General features: G+C 49.2%; 1 protein-coding gene and 1 long non-coding RNA gene across 4 annotated transcripts in view; both read left to right on the top strand.

Annotated features, from left to right (window-relative positions):
• LOC144479753 (uncharacterized) overlaps positions 1-16,908 on the top strand; it is a 79,890-nt gene that overhangs the window by 29,962 nt on the left and 33,020 nt on the right. The gene's annotated exons all lie outside the window — the stretch shown is intronic.
• The window catches only part of LOC144479675 (leukocyte elastase inhibitor-like), a 41,536-nt gene continuing 33,020 nt past the window's right edge, over positions 8,393-16,908 (top strand). The window contains exons 1-2 of one of the 3 annotated variants that reach the window (XM_078198695.1): positions 8,393-8,528; positions 15,369-15,547. In XM_078198695.1, the coding sequence (XP_078054821.1) occupies positions 8,495-8,528; positions 15,369-15,547 (213 nt within the window). In that variant the 5' untranslated portion in view covers positions 8,393-8,494. Of the gene's footprint in view, positions 8,647-14,341; positions 14,452-15,368; positions 15,548-16,908 lie in introns of those variants that run through there. The other 2 variants (XM_078198688.1, XM_078198703.1) reach the window with 2 other exon arrangements.

The following is a 16,908-nucleotide window of genomic DNA, read 5'->3' as shown; positions in this document are numbered from 1 at the left end:
AGGTAGTGGGGCATGAATGGGGTGGCCTGATCGGGGGGGAGGAGGGGTTTGCTGCCACTCTGCAACGGGATCGGATCGGGGGGCACGTTCGGTCTGTGCGTCGTGCAGCTCACAATCAGCCGTAGGCCCCTGCGATAGCTGGGGGGGGGAAGGGGGGACTGTTGGTTCAGGCTGGCTCCAGCAGCAGGGGCCTGACAGCTCTCTCTGTCTGTCAGACCCCTACTGCTGAAATTGCACATGTGCAGCATCAGAGGTATGTGCATGTGCAGTAGCTCCCTCTGCAGGCTGGCTGGTGAATTAAGGCCCAGCCCACTGCCTGAAGCAGCTAGAAGTAGGCTACCCCATTTTTTCAATGAATAAGCGCGTAGGATTGGGCGTGAAAGCTCATCCAGAAAACGGATCAGGAACTCTCCCATTTTCACGCGAGCTGAACACAGAATCAATCTCATAAAATTCCGCTCATCATATCCTCACACTAATACCAAAGATGAAAAGGTGTTGGGGTCTTGTTTGGCTTCACAATATACCTTGGGGTTTCTCAGCTGGGACCCTCACACCAAAAGGCATGATAATTAGGCTACATTTGCACTTGGCGCTCTCTCTCCAATGTTTAACTCCGCTCAGAGCCACAGATATTGGGGCTCTGTGGAAAGTAAACAGAAAAGGTGACCAGAAGAATTCTGAACCGAAGGGCTCTTAGTAACGAGAATGGGTTATGTCAAATCTCTTCTCAATCTTCTTTTCTCCAAGGAAACGAGGCCCAACTTCTCCAATGTATCTTCCTAACTGAAGTTTCTCATCCCTGGACCCATCTTGTAAACCTCTTCCGCACTATCTCCAATGCATTCACGTTTTTGCTAAAGGGTGGTGCTAAAATGCACCTTGGAGATCTTTCTTGATGTATGAATGCCAGTTTTGTTGCTATGCCTAGTTGCCCTGAGGGGTAGTTGTCAAACTTTGCCCTGAGCACTTGGTTTTGCAGATGAATGACTCGCTGGACCAGTTGAGAAGGAACTAGGCATTCGCTTACTGGCTGTAGACGCACCCATGTGTTTTCTGCACAAGACACAACAGCATCAGCTAGGTGGTGAGGTAGAGCCACACACACGGTGCTGATTTTCAGTGCTCACCCAGCCAAAAGTGCTGAGTGTTCCACACGAAATATGGACACGGCCAGAATGTATGCCAATCCCCACTGCGCACAAGCTAACATTAGGAGTGAGAAGGGAAGGCTATCAGTAGCTTTTTATAAGCCCGAATAGAGCATCATACTTTTTGCTATGTGAAAACACACTATTCACAAAACATCTGAAAGAACATGAACAAAAATCAAAAGAGAATACAATGATGTTCACATTTCAATTGCGCTGCATTCAGAGTTGCTTCAGTACAAGTAAAAAAACATTACAAAATGGTAATTACATGAAATACAATGGTGTTTCTATCATCTATATTGTGGTGAACCATCGTTGGTTCACCACTGGGGTTGTTATTGTGTTACTGTTGGGCTAGGGTGTTGTTGTTATGGGGGTTGTACTATGTTGTTGGGTTAGGGTGTTTACCTGTCCTAAGTGTATCATGGCACACTCCAGTGGGGTCCCGCCTCCGGTGGCAGGGTATAAGACCCCCTGCTCCGGCAGGACCCCTTCAGTCTGAACGGGTGAATTTGTGTTAGTAGTTTCATTGTTAATGTATTAAAGCCTTCAGTTCTAAAGCCTTGTTTCCGGGTGCTCATTGAGGTGCATCAATTTAATACATTAACTGAGAATATGGAACAGATCCTAAAACCGGATCGTCTGACACTGGACCCACGTGCGGTCGGTGCAGCTAACACGTTCGAACATTGGTGGAAGTGCTTCGAGGACTACCTGGCAGCCTCGGTAGCTATCACTACAGACAGTGATAGACTCCAGGTCCTCCACGCAAGGGTAAGCGACACGATTTACCTAGCCATTCGTGCAGCTTCCACTTACCAGGGTGCCGTCGAGCTCCTAAAGAATAGGTACATTACGCCACCCAACGAGATTCACGCTCGTTATCTCCTCGCTACACGACGTCGGCAGTCGGGCGAGACCATAGAAGACTACGCCAATGAACTCCTGCAGCTTGCCAGGGGTTGTGACTGTAAGGATGTCTCCGCCGAGCAGTACATGCAAGACCTCGCCCGAGACGCGTTCGTAGCAGGGGTAGGGTCCTCGTACATCAGACTTAAATTATTAGAAAAGGGGAAACTCAACTTGACCCAGGCAATGGGGATGGCCGTGAGGTTGGAGGCGGCGTCGAAGAGCTTGGCGCTGTACCCCGAGGACCACGTGCAGTCAACGTGGTTGGAGCAAGCTCTGCTCCCTCCTCGCCCCGCGAACCCGCGCTCCCAGATCGATTCGACGACGGCGGCAGCTTCAGGTGGCCAGCGATGCTATTTTTGCGGTGGGGCCAAGCATCCACGGCAGCAGTGTCCGGCAAGAACGGCAATCTGCAGCCAGTGCGGTAAAAAAGGCCACTACAGCAAAGTCTGCAGGTCCAAACCTAAAAACGGCAGTGCAGCTTGTAACCCTCCAGAACGGAGACCATCTCTTTCGGCGCTGCAGTACCCACGAGGTCCGACCACGTGCGACCTCAGGACGGCGCCATCGTGGCAGACAGAGGAGGAGGAAGACCACCAGGAGTCGCTGCGCTTGGAGCCCTCGGCCACATGCGATTCATGGGGGCGGCCATCATGGTCCACGACGACTAGGAGCGACCAGCAGGGGTCCTCAGCATCCACATCGGCAGCATGCAGCAGCGACCAGCAGGGGTCCTCAGCATCCACATCGGCAGCATGCAGTGACGCCCAGGGGCCAACGGTGGCGTCGATCTCTCTGGATCAGACCAGGCATTTCAGACTGGAACATTCTATGATGGAGGTAAAGGTTAGTGGCAGAACTGTGAATTGTCTGTTTGACAGTGGGAGCACCGAAAGTTTCATACACCCTGAAACTGCTAAAAGGTGTGGACTCCGGGTTCTCCCTGCCAAACAGACAATTTCCATGGCATCACAGTCCCGGTCTGTACCGATCCAAGGACGATGTATGGTAACTCTTGAGGTACAGGGCACAGTTTACGAGCAATACAGGCTCCTTGTGCTACCTCACCTTTGCGCGCCAATTCTCCTCGGACTAAACTTTATGGTCCACATGAAGAGTGTGATCCTACAGTACGGTGGGCCACTCCCTTCACTGGCAGTAGGGAACCAGCCGCAGCCTCCAAATTGCCCAAAGCGCCCCGCGTGCAATCTATCCACCCTGAAGATCACGACACCATCCCTTTTTAAAAATCTGGTACCTGGCTGCAAGCCCATCGCTACTAAAAGTAGGCGTTACAGCGCTGAGGACCGGATCTTTATTAGATCTGAGGTTCAGCGGCTCCTCAAGGAAGGGATCATACAGGCCAGTGCTAGTCCGTGGAGAGCGCAGGTCGTGGTAGTCAAAAGCGGGAACAAACCTCGGATGGTCATCGACTATAGTCAGACCATTAATAGATACACGCAGCTGGATGCGTATCCTCTCCCGCGCATTTCTGATATGGTCAATCAGATTGCGCAGTACCGAGTGTTTTCTACCATAGACCTTAAGTCCGCCTACCATCAACTCCCCATCCGCCCAGAGGACCGACAATATACGGCTTTTGAGGCGGATGGTCGTCTATACCAATTCCTCAGGGTTCCATTTGGTGTCACCAATGGGGTCTCGGTCTTCCAGCGTGCTATGGACCGAATGGTGGACCAGAACGGGTTGCGGGCTACCTTCCCGTACCTGGATAACGTCACCATCTGCGGCCATGACCAGCAGGACCACGACACGAATCTCCAACACTTTCTACGCACTGCATCTCGCCTGAATCTGACCTATAACAGGGAGAAGTGCGTATTCCGTACGCGTAGGTTAGCCATCCTCGGATACGTGGTGGAAAACGGGGTCATTGGCCCTGATCCAGACCGTATGCGCCCACTCACTGAACTTCCCTTGCCCGCTAGCACGAAAGCACTGAGGAGATGCCTCGGGTTCTTTTCGTATTATGCACAGTGGGTCCCCAACTACGCGGACAAAGCTCGTCCGCTCATTAAGTCCACGACCTTCCCACTTACGCCGGAGGCCCAATTGGCCTTCAAGGTTTTGAAAAGCGACATCTCGAAAGCCACGATGCACGCGGTGGATGAATCCATCCCTTTCCAGGTGGAGAGTGATGCATCGGACTTCGCCCTAGCCGCCACACTAAACCAGGCAGGCAGGCCCGTCGCGTTTTTTTCCCGCACCCTTCAAGGCCCAGAGATTCGGCACTCAGCGGTGGAAAAGGAGGCTCAGGCCATTGTGGAGGCAGTCAGACACTGGCGCCATTACCTGGCAGGTAAGCGGTTCACCCTGATCACGGATCAACGATCCGTGGCGTTTATGTTCAGTAACACGCAGAGGGGCAAGATCAAGAACGATAAGATCTTGCGGTGGAGAATTGAGCTCTCCACCTATAATTACGATATTATGTATCGTCCAGGGAAGCTCAATGAGCCCTCGGATGCCCTCTCGCGCGGAACATGCGCCATCATGCAGGAGGACCGCTTGAAGGCTCTCCACAATGATCTGTGTCATCCTGGAGTCACCAGACTCTACCACTTTATAAAAGCCCGCAACCTACCCTACTCGGTGGAGGAGGTCAGGTCAGTTACTAGAAGTTGTCGGATTTGCGCAGAATGCAAACCACACTTTTATCGACCAGACCGGGCACATTTGGTCAAGGCCACTCGCCCTTTTGAGAGGCTGAGTGTAGATTTTAAGGGCCCCCTTCCCTCAACGGATCGGAATGTCTATTTTCTTAACATAATAGACGAATTTTCCCGGTTTCCGTTTGTTTTCCCCTGTGCGGACACGTCGACTGCCACCGTCATCAAGGCATTCAGTGAGCTTTTTACCCTGTTCGGGTACCCCTGCTATATTCATAGCGACAGGGGCTCGTCGTTCATGAGCAACGACTTGAGGCAATTCCTGCTCTCATTCGGGATTGCCTCTAGTAGAACCACGAGCTACAACCCTAGGGGTAACGGACAGGTGGAAAGGGAGAATGCTACAGTCTGGAAGGCTGTCCTACTGGCACTGAAATCCAAGGGCCTTCCAGTCTCCCAGTGGCAGGAGGTCCTTCCAACTGCGCTCCATTCTATCCGCTCCCTCCTGTGTACGGCAACCAATGCTACTCCCCACGAGAGGATGTTCTCATTCCCTCGGAAGTCGTCCTCGGGGACCTCATTGCCAGCCTGGTTGACGTACCCAGGACCCGTCCTTCTGCGGCGCCATGTGAGGGCTCGCAAGTCCGACCCCTTGGTCGAACCGGTCCAACTCCTCCACGCCAACCCTCAGTATGCCTATGTGGCATATCCTGACGGGCGAGAGGACACTGTCTCCATTAGAGACCTGGCGCCCGCAGGGGACGTAGCAACTCCTGTCGCTCCTATTCCCCCAGTCACAGATCCACTACTCCTCATTACTTCCCCAGACGTGGCGCGGTCAGCACCGGGACCAGTGCATAACACTTCTACTCCCATGTACAGCTTGCCTGAGACTCGGAGATCGGCGCCACCATCATCACCACCACCACCACCACCAAACGTTCCAGGATCCCCTACACCATCGCCTCATCAGGGCCGGCCGGCCCGGGAGTCTTTGAGGGGACAGCCAGATGTTGCTTTGAGAGAGCCACCGCAAGCACCTGCTCCGGTTTCGCAACCGGTGTTGAGAAGATCGCAGCGTCGGTGTGGTCCTCCAGACCGTCTGGACTTGTGAATCCTGTTATTTTTTTTGTCATTGTCTGTTTTCATCCACCCCGCCACCTTTGGTTCCTAAAGGAGGGGTGAATGTGGTGAACCATCGTTGGTTCACCACTGGGGTTGTTATTGTGTTACTGTTGGGCTAGGGTGTTGTTGTTATGGGGGTTGTACTATGTTGTTGGGTTAGGGTGTTTACCTGTCCTAAGTGTATCATGGCACACTCCAGTGGGGTCCCGCCTCCGGTGGCAGGGTATAAGACCCCCTGCTCCGGCAGGACCCCTTCAGTCTGAACGGGTGAATTTGTGTTAGTAGTTTCATTGTTAATGTATTAAAGCCTTCAGAACTAAAGCCTTGTTTCCGGGTGCTCATTGAGGTGCATCATATATCCATGATGTTGCACAGTGAGGTGCTTCAGCGCAGTTGAACCGCATATGAAATTGACTATTGTATCCATTGAGATGTTAGTTTGATACAGTTAGGTTTCTTGTCCCAGACCTTTCAGCCACACAGGCACCAGGGCTGTGTTGCAGGGTTCAGTTCACACAGGGTTTTCTTTCCCCAAAAATATACTGTATTCATAAATCTGTGAGAACATTACAATCATTCCAGAATGGCCATCACACAAAAAGCAATCATATTCAGCTTCTTTACATATATCAAGTAACACTCTGAGACACAGTGGTTAGCACTGCTGCCTCACAGTGCCAGGGACCCGGGTTCGATTCCCGGCTTGGGTCACCGTCTGTGCGGAGTCTGCACGTTCTCCTCGTGTCTGCGTGGGTTTCCTCCCACAGTCTGAAAGACGTGCTGGTTAGGGTGCATTGGCCATGCTAAATTCTCCCTCAGTGTACCCGAACAGGTGCTGGAGTGTGGTGACTAGGGGATTTTCACAGTAACTTAATTGCAGTGTGAATGTAAGCCTACTTGTGACACGAATAAATACACTTCAAATATTCAGTGGGGAGAGATTAGTGCCAACTGCTGGAATTTTATCAACTCGCACGCCCGAGGCTTGCAAGATCCTGCCAGAGGCCAACGGAGAATACTGTTCTGCGAGCCCCGGAATCGGGGTGGGCGTGCCGGTAAAATTCTGGCCAATGTTGCCAGTCTGGGGCTCTGACGAAGGGTCATCCAGACTCGAAACGTTGGCTCTATTCTCTCTCCACAGATGCTGTCAGACCTGCTGAGATTTCCAGCATTTTCTGTTTTTGTTTCAGATCCCAGCATTGATGCATGATCAATTATGAGGCGACTAGTGAGTGCGCAAAAACAGACTTTTATTCACAAAAGACTTGGTACACACCCATGCTGATGAACTGGTTCGGTGACTGAGGGGGGGGGGGTGGGGGGGGGAGGTGGGGGAGCAGTCACCTTTATACCCGGGGGGGGGAGGAGTCTCAGGCAGGGCCGGCAGGGGCGTGTCCAAGCACGTCACACACACACAGGCAATAACTTAACAGTGGTTTACCACATTCACCCCCTGCTTTTAAAAAGAGTCCGGCGGGGGTGAGGTGGGTGGAACAATATTTACAAATTCAGTCTCTCTGGGGGCTTGATCTGCCGCTGCGACCGCCGTAGTGCCGGTTGTGGTATCGGTTCCGGTGGCCGCGGTGTTGGTTCAGGCGCCAGGCCGTAGCCGCTCGAGTCGTTTGTGGTCCCTTCCAGTTGTCAGGTGCGTGGTGGCTGGGGCTCAGGCGTGCTGTATACGGGGGTTGGGGGTGTGAGGCTGTGGGTCATCGTGATCCCTGGGGCACCTGTGGGTGCCAGGTCTCGAATGGAGACCATGTCCTCCCGCCCGTCGGGGTACGCCACATAGGCGTATTGGGGGTTGGCGTGGAGGGGCTGGACCCTTTCGACCAGGGGGTCCAACTTATGGGTCCTCACGTGCTTCCGGAGCAGGACAGGGCCTGGGGACATCAGCCACGTCGGTAGTGAGGTCTCTGAGGAGGACTTCCTGGAGAAAACAAACATTCTTTCGTGAGGGGTAGCATTGGTAGCTGTGCAAAGGAATGATCTAATCGTGTAGTGCATCAGTGAGGACCTCTTGCCAGCGGGTGACTGGAAGACCTTTAGACCTCAGAGCTAATAAAACGGCTTTCCAGACTGTCGCGTTCTCCCTCTCTACCTGTCCGTTCCCCCCTGGGGTTGTAGCTGGTGGTCCTACTCGAGGCCAAGCCTTTGGAGAGCAGGTACTGTCGCAGCTCAACACTCATAAAGGAGGATCCCGGTCGCTATGGATATGGGCAGGGGCGTGTCCAAGCGTGTCACACACACACAGGCAATAACCTAACAGTGGTTTACCACAAGCATCCACAGTATTTTGCTTTTATTCAAATACTCAGGTTCTTTACATGCATCAGATAACATTCTAAGACTCTTCGATACCGTTACAGGAAACGTTGCAGAAATTTTGGTCCCACAAATGTTGCAAAGTTATTTTAAAGGTTGCCCACATAGAAAAAAAGTTGCACTCTTGAGGTGCTGCAGGACAACTTGAGATACATGTTCTCCCCGTGTCCGCATTTGGCTTCAGTCTCCAGCATCCGCAGTAATTTGCTTTTGTACATCAGTTCACACAGGGTTACAGGAAGAACTTTGTGGACAAGAGCTCAACTTCCATCTGTCCCACCCACACAGTCCCAGCACCCTCCCCCCTCATCAGCTGATTGGAGTCAATAAAGTAAAGGAGAAGCGGGCGGGGTTATGCCTTGCTCCTTGTGTTGTCAGTCACTTCGCAGTGAGTATGCCTGCTGTCTGTCTCTACCTGTGCTGTTGCTGCTGTGCGAGCGCTGTGCTTGTTATCAGTGCGACAGTTTATACTGAGCCGGAGCGCTGCGCTCAGCCTTACTACTCGGGTGGGTCTGCCTGTCGGTCTCCAGCACCAGTTAACCTGGCTGTGGCTGTATTTAACAACACACAGGGAGGGAGCCTTGCTCAGCCATTCATTGCCTGACTCCATCGCCATGTTAGTTAAGTTCCTGTTTTGGAAAATGTGACTTGGGAGTCCAAAAATAATTAAGCGGCTGCTTGTATCTTTCTCTCTCTTTCTTTCTTAAAGTCTGACGTGTCAGTTTATCTGTTAGAATTTGATGCGTTGAAAGATTGAGTTAGATTAATCTGCGTTGTTTGTGGATCATGTGGGGAATTACAGTTTTGCAGTTTTAAAAAAACAATACTGAATTCGTGTTGTCATTTTGAGGGGGGAGGGGTCTCAGAATTAGTATCCTGGATCACTGGACAGGAACTCACACCTCCCCAACAAGTTTTTAAAAACTGATCATTCTACAGAATGGGCTTTAGGTTATTAATTTTCTAATTTCCTGCATGTCAGCACTGCTGCCTCACAGCGCCAGGGACGAATTCTGGCCTTGGGTCACTGTCTGTGTGGAGTTTGCACATTCTCCTCGTGTCTGCGTGGGTTTCCTCTGGGTGCTCTGGTTTCCTCCCACAGTTCAAAGATGTGCGGGTTACATTGATTGGCTATGTTCAATTAACCCTAGTGTCAGGGGGCTTAGCAGGGTAAATATGAGGGTTACGGGAATAGAGCCTGGGTGGGACTGTGGCTGCTGCAGACACGATGGGCTGAATGGCCTCCTTCTGCACTAGGGATTCTATGATCTCTTTTGACCTGAGGGTAAAGCCCAGTCTGGGTCATCTTGTAATTGTATTCAATCATTCTGTGCAGGGATCTAACTACTTAGGGTGGCACAGTGGTTAGTACTGCATCAGGGAACTGGGTTCAATTCTGGCCTTGGGTGACTGTGTGGAGTTTGCATGTTCTCCCTCTGTGTGGGTTTCCTCCCACAGTCCAAAGAGGTGCAGGTTAGGTTGATTGGCCATGCTAAATTGCCCCTTAGTATCAGGGGGATTAGCAGGGTAAATATGTGGGGTTACAGGGATAGAGCCTGGGTGGGATTATTGTCGGTGCAGGCTCGATGGGCCAAATGGCTGCCTCCTGCACTAGGGATTCTATGATGCATCATGTGGTGATTGATTTAAAATCAATCCCTGAACACTTATGGAAACGATGCCTCCCAATGTAAATAAAATTTGAAATTTTCCCCACCTGACCTGTTAACCTGCCCAGCCCTGGAATACCGGGGGGGGAGGCGATGGCCTAGTGGTATTATTGCTAGACTATTAATTCAGAAACTCCGCTAATGTTCTGGGGACCCAGGTTCGAATCCTGCCACGGCAGACGGTGAAATTTGAATTCAATAAAAATATCTGGAATCCACTGATGACCATGAAACCATTTTCGATTGTCGTAAAGACCCATCTGGTTCACTAATGTCCTTTTTAGGGAAGGAAATCGTGACTCCAGAGCCACAACAATGTGGTTAACACTCAACTACCTTTTGAACAAGGGCAGCTAGGGATGGGCAATAATTGCTGGCTACCCAGCGATGCCCATGTCCCACAAATGAATAAAAAGAAACCTGATTTGGCCTGATGGCTTCCAGTATGTTTGTCCTCTTTTTTTCTATGTAGAATTACATGAGCACCCGAGTTATCTTTTAACTGCTTGTGAGTATGAGTAACAATGACCTTTTTGTATTTTATGATTTGTGTAGTCTTTTACACAGGGATACATGGGCGGTGTGACCTTAATGACAGCCAATAAAACCACTGTGGGTGTGTGTGGTATTTGTACATTTAGAACATAAAATTCCTGCAACCGTTCCCCAAAGCAGCGTAGATTGAACTTAACAGTTCTAATTCTCGATCCACCCAAAAAAATTCCAAACTAACAGTCCCAGGCTACATTCGAAATGGGCCTGGCAGGAATGAGAGAAGAGGGTGTGTCATCGGAATGGTTGAGCTTTTCTTTGGGTGTGACAATAATTGTATAAATATTACAATAATACCATACACTATTCCGTTGATTGGAAGTGCTGGCATTAGCATGCCCTTGTTGACTTTGTCTTGCAGCATATCGCCGAATCGGGGGTGGCACAGTGGTTAGCGCTGCTGCCTCACAGCACCAGGGACCTGGGTTCAATTTCCGGCTTGGGTCACTGTCTGTGTGGAGTTTGCATGTTCTCCCCCTGTCTGCGTGGGTTTCCTCCGGGTGCTCCGGTTTCTTCCCACAGTCCAAAGATGTGCTAAATTGACCCTAGTGTCAGGGGGATTAGTGGGGTAAATGTTGGCCAGCCAGCCATGTCCCACGAATGAATAAAAAAACAGACAGAAAACAGTAAGAATAAATAGGTCATTCTCACGTTGGCAGGCTGGGCTGTGACTAGTGGGGTACCGCAAGGATCAGTACTTGGGGCCCCAACTGTTCACAATATATATTAATGAATTGGTTGTGGAGACCAAATGTAGAACATAGAACAGTACAGCACAGAGCAGGCCCTTCGGCCCACGATGTTGTGCTGAGCTTTAACTGAAACCAAGATCAAGCTATCCCACTCCCTATCATCCTGGTGTGCTCCATGTGCCTATCCAATAACCGCTTAAATGTTCCTAAAGTGTCTGACTCCACTATCACTGCAGGCAGTCCATTCCACACCCCAACCACTCTGAGTAAAGAACCTACCTCGGACATCCTTCCTATATCTCCCACCGTGAACCCTACAGTTATGCCCCCTTGTAATAGCTCCATCCACCTGAGGAAATAGTCTTTGAACGTTCACTCTATCTATCCCCTTCATCATTTTATAAACCTCTATTAAGTCTCCCCTCCGTCTCCTCCGCTCCAGAGAGAACAGCCCTAGCTCCCTCAACCTTTCCTCATAAGACCTACCCTCCAAACCAGGCAGCAGCCTGGTAAATCTCCTCTGCACTCTTTCAAGCGCTTCCACATCCTTCTTATAGTGAGGTGACCAGAACTGCACACAATATTCCAAATGTGGTCTCACCAAGGTCCTGTACAGTTGCAGCATAACCCCACGGCTCTTAAACTCCAACCCCCCTGTTAATAAAAGCTAAGATGTGGAGATGCCGGCGTTGGACTGGGGTAAACACAGTAAGAAGTTTAACAACACCAGGTTAAAGTCCAACAGGTTTATTTGGTAGCAAAAGCCACACAAGCTTTCGGAGCTGCAAGCCCCTTCTTCAGGTGAGTCACCTGAAGAAGGGGCTTGCAGCTCCGAAAGCTTGTGTGGCTTTTGCTACCAAATAAACCTGTTGGACTTTAACCTGGTGTTGTTAAACTTCTTACAATAAAAGCTAACACACTATAGGCCTTCTTCAGAGCTCTATCCACTTGAGTGGCAACCTTTAGAGATCTGTGGATATGGACCCCAAGATCTCTGTTCCTCCACAGTCTTCAGAACCCTACCTTTGACCCTGTAATCCACATTTAAATTTGTCCTACCAAAATGAATCACCTCACATTTATCAGGGTTAAACTCTATCTGCCATTTTTCAGCACTGCTGCCTCACAGCGCCAGGGACCGGGGTTCGATTCCTGGCCTGGGTGACTGTGTGGATCATAGAATCATAGAAACCCTACAGTGCAGAAGGAGGCCATTCGGCCCATCGCGTCTGCACCGACCACAATCCCACCCAGGCCCTACCCCCATATCCCTCCATATTTACCCGCTAATCCCTCTAACCTACACATCTCCGGACACTAAGGGGCAATTTTAGCATGGCCAATCAACCTAACCCGCACACCTTTGGACTGTGGGAGGAAACCGGAGCACCTGGAGGAAACCCACGCAGACACGAGGAGAATGTGCAAACTCCACACAGACAGTGACCCAAGCCGGGAATCGAACCCAGGTCCCTGGAGCTGTGAAGCAGCAGTGCTAACCACTGTGCTACCGTGCCGCCCCTAGAGTTTGCACATTCTCCCTAAGTCTGTGTGGGTTTCCTCCGGGTGCTCTGGTTTCCTCCCACAGTCCAAAGATGTGCGGGTTAGCTTGATTGGCCGTGCTAAATTGACCCTAGTGTCGGGAGATTAGCAGGGTAAATATATGGGGTTATGGGAATAGGGCCTGGGTGGGATTATGGTTGGTGCAGACTCGGTGGGCTGAAAGAATCCCTACAGTGTAAAAGGAGCCATTGATTCAATGATGTACAGAGAACCATCAAAGATGCCAGGAGGCTGTACTGAATCAAGCTAGAGTCCCAGGCCAGCCACACGAAAACCACCGATTTATGGCAAGGTCTGCACAATATAACAGGCTACAAGATGAATTCATGTAGAATCGCCGGTAACAATTCACTTCTCCCCGATGAGCTCAATGCATTTTAAGTCCGTTTTGAGTAAGAGGTCAGTGAGAGGACATTTCCCTCCCCGGAGGTCTCACCCGAATTGATATCCGAGGTCACCATCGCAATATTTCAAAGTTCATGGATGACACACAGTTGGGTGGGAATGTGTACTATGAGTAAGATGCAAAGAGGATTTCGACAGACTTACTGAGCAAGAACATGACTGATGGAATATAATATGGAAAAATGTGAGGTTATCCATTTTGTTAGGATGAATGGTTATGCAGAGTATTCCTTAAATGGTGAGCGATTAGAAAGTGTAGATGTACAAAGGGAGTCCTTGTTGATAAGCCACTGAAGGCTAACATGCAGGTACAGCAAGCAATTGGCAAGGCTACTTGTACGTTAACCTTTTTGTTGTAAGAGGATTTGAAGTACAGGATTTGGAGATGCCGGCGTTGGACTGGGATGGGTGCAGTAAGATGTCTCAACACCAGGTTAAAGTCCAACAGGTTTATTTGGTATCACGAGCTTTCGGAGCGCTGCCCCTTCATCAGGTGAGTGGCCCCATTCACCTGGCGAAGGAGCAGTGCTCCAAAAGCTTGTGATACCAAATAAACCTGTTGGACTTTAACCTGGTGTTGTGAGACTTCTTATTTGAAGTACAGGAATGGTGAAGAATTGCTTTAATTGTATATAACCTTGATTTTGAGAGCACCTCGAGTACAGTGTGCAGGTTTAATCTCCTTACCATAGGAAGGATATTATTGCCATAGAGACAGCGCAACAAATATTCACCGGACTTGTTCTGGGATAAGGAGACAGTCCTGTGAAGAGAGATTGGGAAAACTGGGCCTGTCCTCTCCAGAGTTTTGCAGAATGAGAGGCGATTTGCATTGAAACGTACAAAATACTCAACAGGGTAGATGCAGACTCCCCTAGCTGGGGAGTCTAAAACTCCCCAGGGGGCATGATTTCAAAATAAAGGAAGCCATTGAGGAGTGAGATGAAGAGAAATGATTTTACTCAGGGTTGTGAACCTTTGGAATTCTCTACCCCAGAGGAATGCAGAAGCTCATTCATTGAGTATGCTTGAAACCGAGATTGGCATTTAGAAATCGATCAATGACATAAAGGGATTTGGGGAAAGTGTGGGGGGAAAAGGACGTTGAGGTGGATGATCAGCCATGATCATATTGAATGACGGGACAGGATTGATGGGCTGAATGGGTTCCTCCTTTGTTCCTGTGTTCCTATCCTCTCAGCATGTACTCTCCGAACCTTACACTTCAATAAGATCACCTCTTATTCTTCTAAACTTTAATGAGTATAGGCCCTATCTGCTCAACCTTTCCTCCTAAGATAACACTTCGTACCAACATAGGTCTGTGAAGTTTGGGTGAGCTCAACTTTGCGGAGGACATTGGCTGGGACAGCATTGGAATAGTGGAGTCTGAGCCAACCCAGAACCGTTTTTATTTAACAGCTTTCCTGTAAGTGTTTTCACTAAGGACATTGGAGTTTGTGTAACCAACCTTTTTCAGGTTTTTTTTCACTGCTTTAAGTTTCAGAAAACTGTGACCTTGTGAAAGCAGTGACAACGTTAATGCCACAGACTAATGTAATGATGGCACGCATCGCGATTTTCGTAGGACCATAGGAAAAGTTAAAGTTTATTTATTAGTCACAAGTGCATTCACACTGTAATGAAGTTACTGTGAAAATCCTGTAGTTGCTAAACTCCGGCGCCTGTTTGGCCAATTCTCCCTCAGTGTACCCAATGTACCTAACCAGCACATCTTTGGACTTGTGGGAGGAAACCAGACCACCCAGAGGAAACCCATGCAGACATGGGGACACAGACAGTGACCCGAGCTGGGAATCAAACCCGGGTCCCTGGCACTGTGAGGCAGCACAGAAGTAGGCAATTCAGCCCTGTGAGCCTGCTCCGCCATTCAATCAGATCATGGCAGATCTCCTCCCGGTCTCAAATCCACCTCCCCACCTGTGCCCCTTATCCCTTCAACCCGTTTTTTAAAATCAGAAATGTATCTATCTCCTCCTTGAAACCATTTAATTGCTAGACTCCACCGTGCTATGATGCTACAGTCTGGGAAATTTGTGGTCAATCTCTAGTCCTGGAATCTGATGTTATTCCATTGGAATACTATTCCTGCTTAGCAGACCAACATTCACAACCTTGCTGTTCTCCCTCCCTGATCCTCAATGAAAACTAGTGTTTGCTAGCCTTTTGTCAGCTTGCCTGCTCAGTAAGGGATGTAACTGTCCCCACCCCATACAACCCACGCCAATAACTCTAGAATTTCAACAACACAGCTTTTGTGTGAATTGACTGGGAGAAGAATAAAAAAAATTTACAATTCAAATGTTTTGTTTTCTCCTGTTCCAGACAGATTAGGAATGGATCACTTGGGTGTTTCGAATGTCAAGTTTGCTATTGATCTCTTCAAACAGTTGAACAAAGAGGATAGAAATGGCAATATCTTTGTATCGCCACTAAGTATATCAGCTGCTCTGGCAATGGTATATCTCGGTGCCAAAGGAAACACTGCAACTCAGATGGCAAAGGTAGGTGTGTCATGAATGTTGCCTTATGAACAGCACATTTGTATTTACATTGGATAAATATGGCCAGTTGATTCAATGAGCGCATGGTAATGTTTTTAAAGTTTATTTATTTGTGTCACAAGTAGGCTTACATTAACATTGCAATGAAGTTACTGTGAAAATCCCCTCATCGCCACACTCCGGTGCTTGCTCAGATATACTGAGCCAATGCACTTGACCAGCTCTAGTGCCTTTCGGACTGTTGGAGGTGGAGCACCCGGAGGAAAAACACGCAGACATTGGGAGAACGTGCAGACTCCACACAGTTACCCAAACCGAGAATTAAACCCGGGTCCCGGATGCTGTGAGACAGCGGTGCTAACCACTGCCCTGCAAACTTTTCACTGGTTAAGTTTCATAAAACTGTGACCTCGTGAAAGCAGTGACAATGTTAATGCCACAGACTAATGTAATGATGGCCAGCACCGCAAATTTCATAGGAACATAGGGATTAGGAGCAGAGGTAGGCAATTCAGCCCTTCGAGCCTGCTCCGCCATTCAATCAGATCATGGTTGCTCTCTCCCTGGTCTCAAATCCACCTCCCCACCTGTTTATGGCTCATTTAAGCCTCCTCCCATCTTTCCTCATTTAAATCCATCGCTCTGACCCTATTTCCCCATTTGCCTTGAATTATTGACTCGCTTCCCCTTTAAATGCAGTGATATTATTCTCTGCAGCCAAGCCACACATTCTACACTCTTACCACTGAGTATTGAATTTTTTTTCTGTGTTCTCCATTTTTTTTGTTGTTGGATGTTTTATATTGATGGCATCTAGTTGTTCTAAAGATGTGCGGGTTAGGTGGATTGGCCATGCTAAATTGCCCCTTACTGTCCAGGGGACTAGCTAGGGTTATAGGGATAGGGCCTGAGTGGGATTGTGGTTGGTGCAGACTTGATGGGCCGAATGACCTCTTTCTGCACTGTAGGGATTCTATGATTCTCTTCACACACACACCACCTACTCCCCCACCACCCCCAAGATGTGACATTCTCTGTCCACTCTTATCCAAACATTTCATAATGCTAACTATCTCCCTCCCGTTGTTTTGTTTTCGAAGAGCAAAGTGTCCCAGCCTGCTCATCCTTTGCTGATACCTATACCCTCACATTTCTGGTATTGTCCTTTTGTAAATCTTCTCTGGATCTCCTCCATTTTCCTGCGGACTTCTAAACTCAGCAAGCGAAATGTTTAACTATATATAGCCTGTGAGTAAGAGAAGCTTGCTGTGGCAAGTGGTCTAACTTGATCACACTGCTGCAATTCAAACCTGTTCTCATTGTCTCCTGAGAATTTGGCAGCAGTCATAGAATCGCACTGC

This window comes from Mustelus asterias, chromosome 2 (genome assembly GCF_964213995.1).
Source record: "Mustelus asterias chromosome 2, sMusAst1.hap1.1, whole genome shotgun sequence".
Classification (NCBI taxonomy): Eukaryota; Metazoa; Chordata; class Chondrichthyes; order Carcharhiniformes; family Triakidae; genus Mustelus; species Mustelus asterias.
The sequence above is the reverse complement of the archived record's forward strand: the minus strand, read 5'-3'. Positions and strand labels throughout refer to the sequence as shown.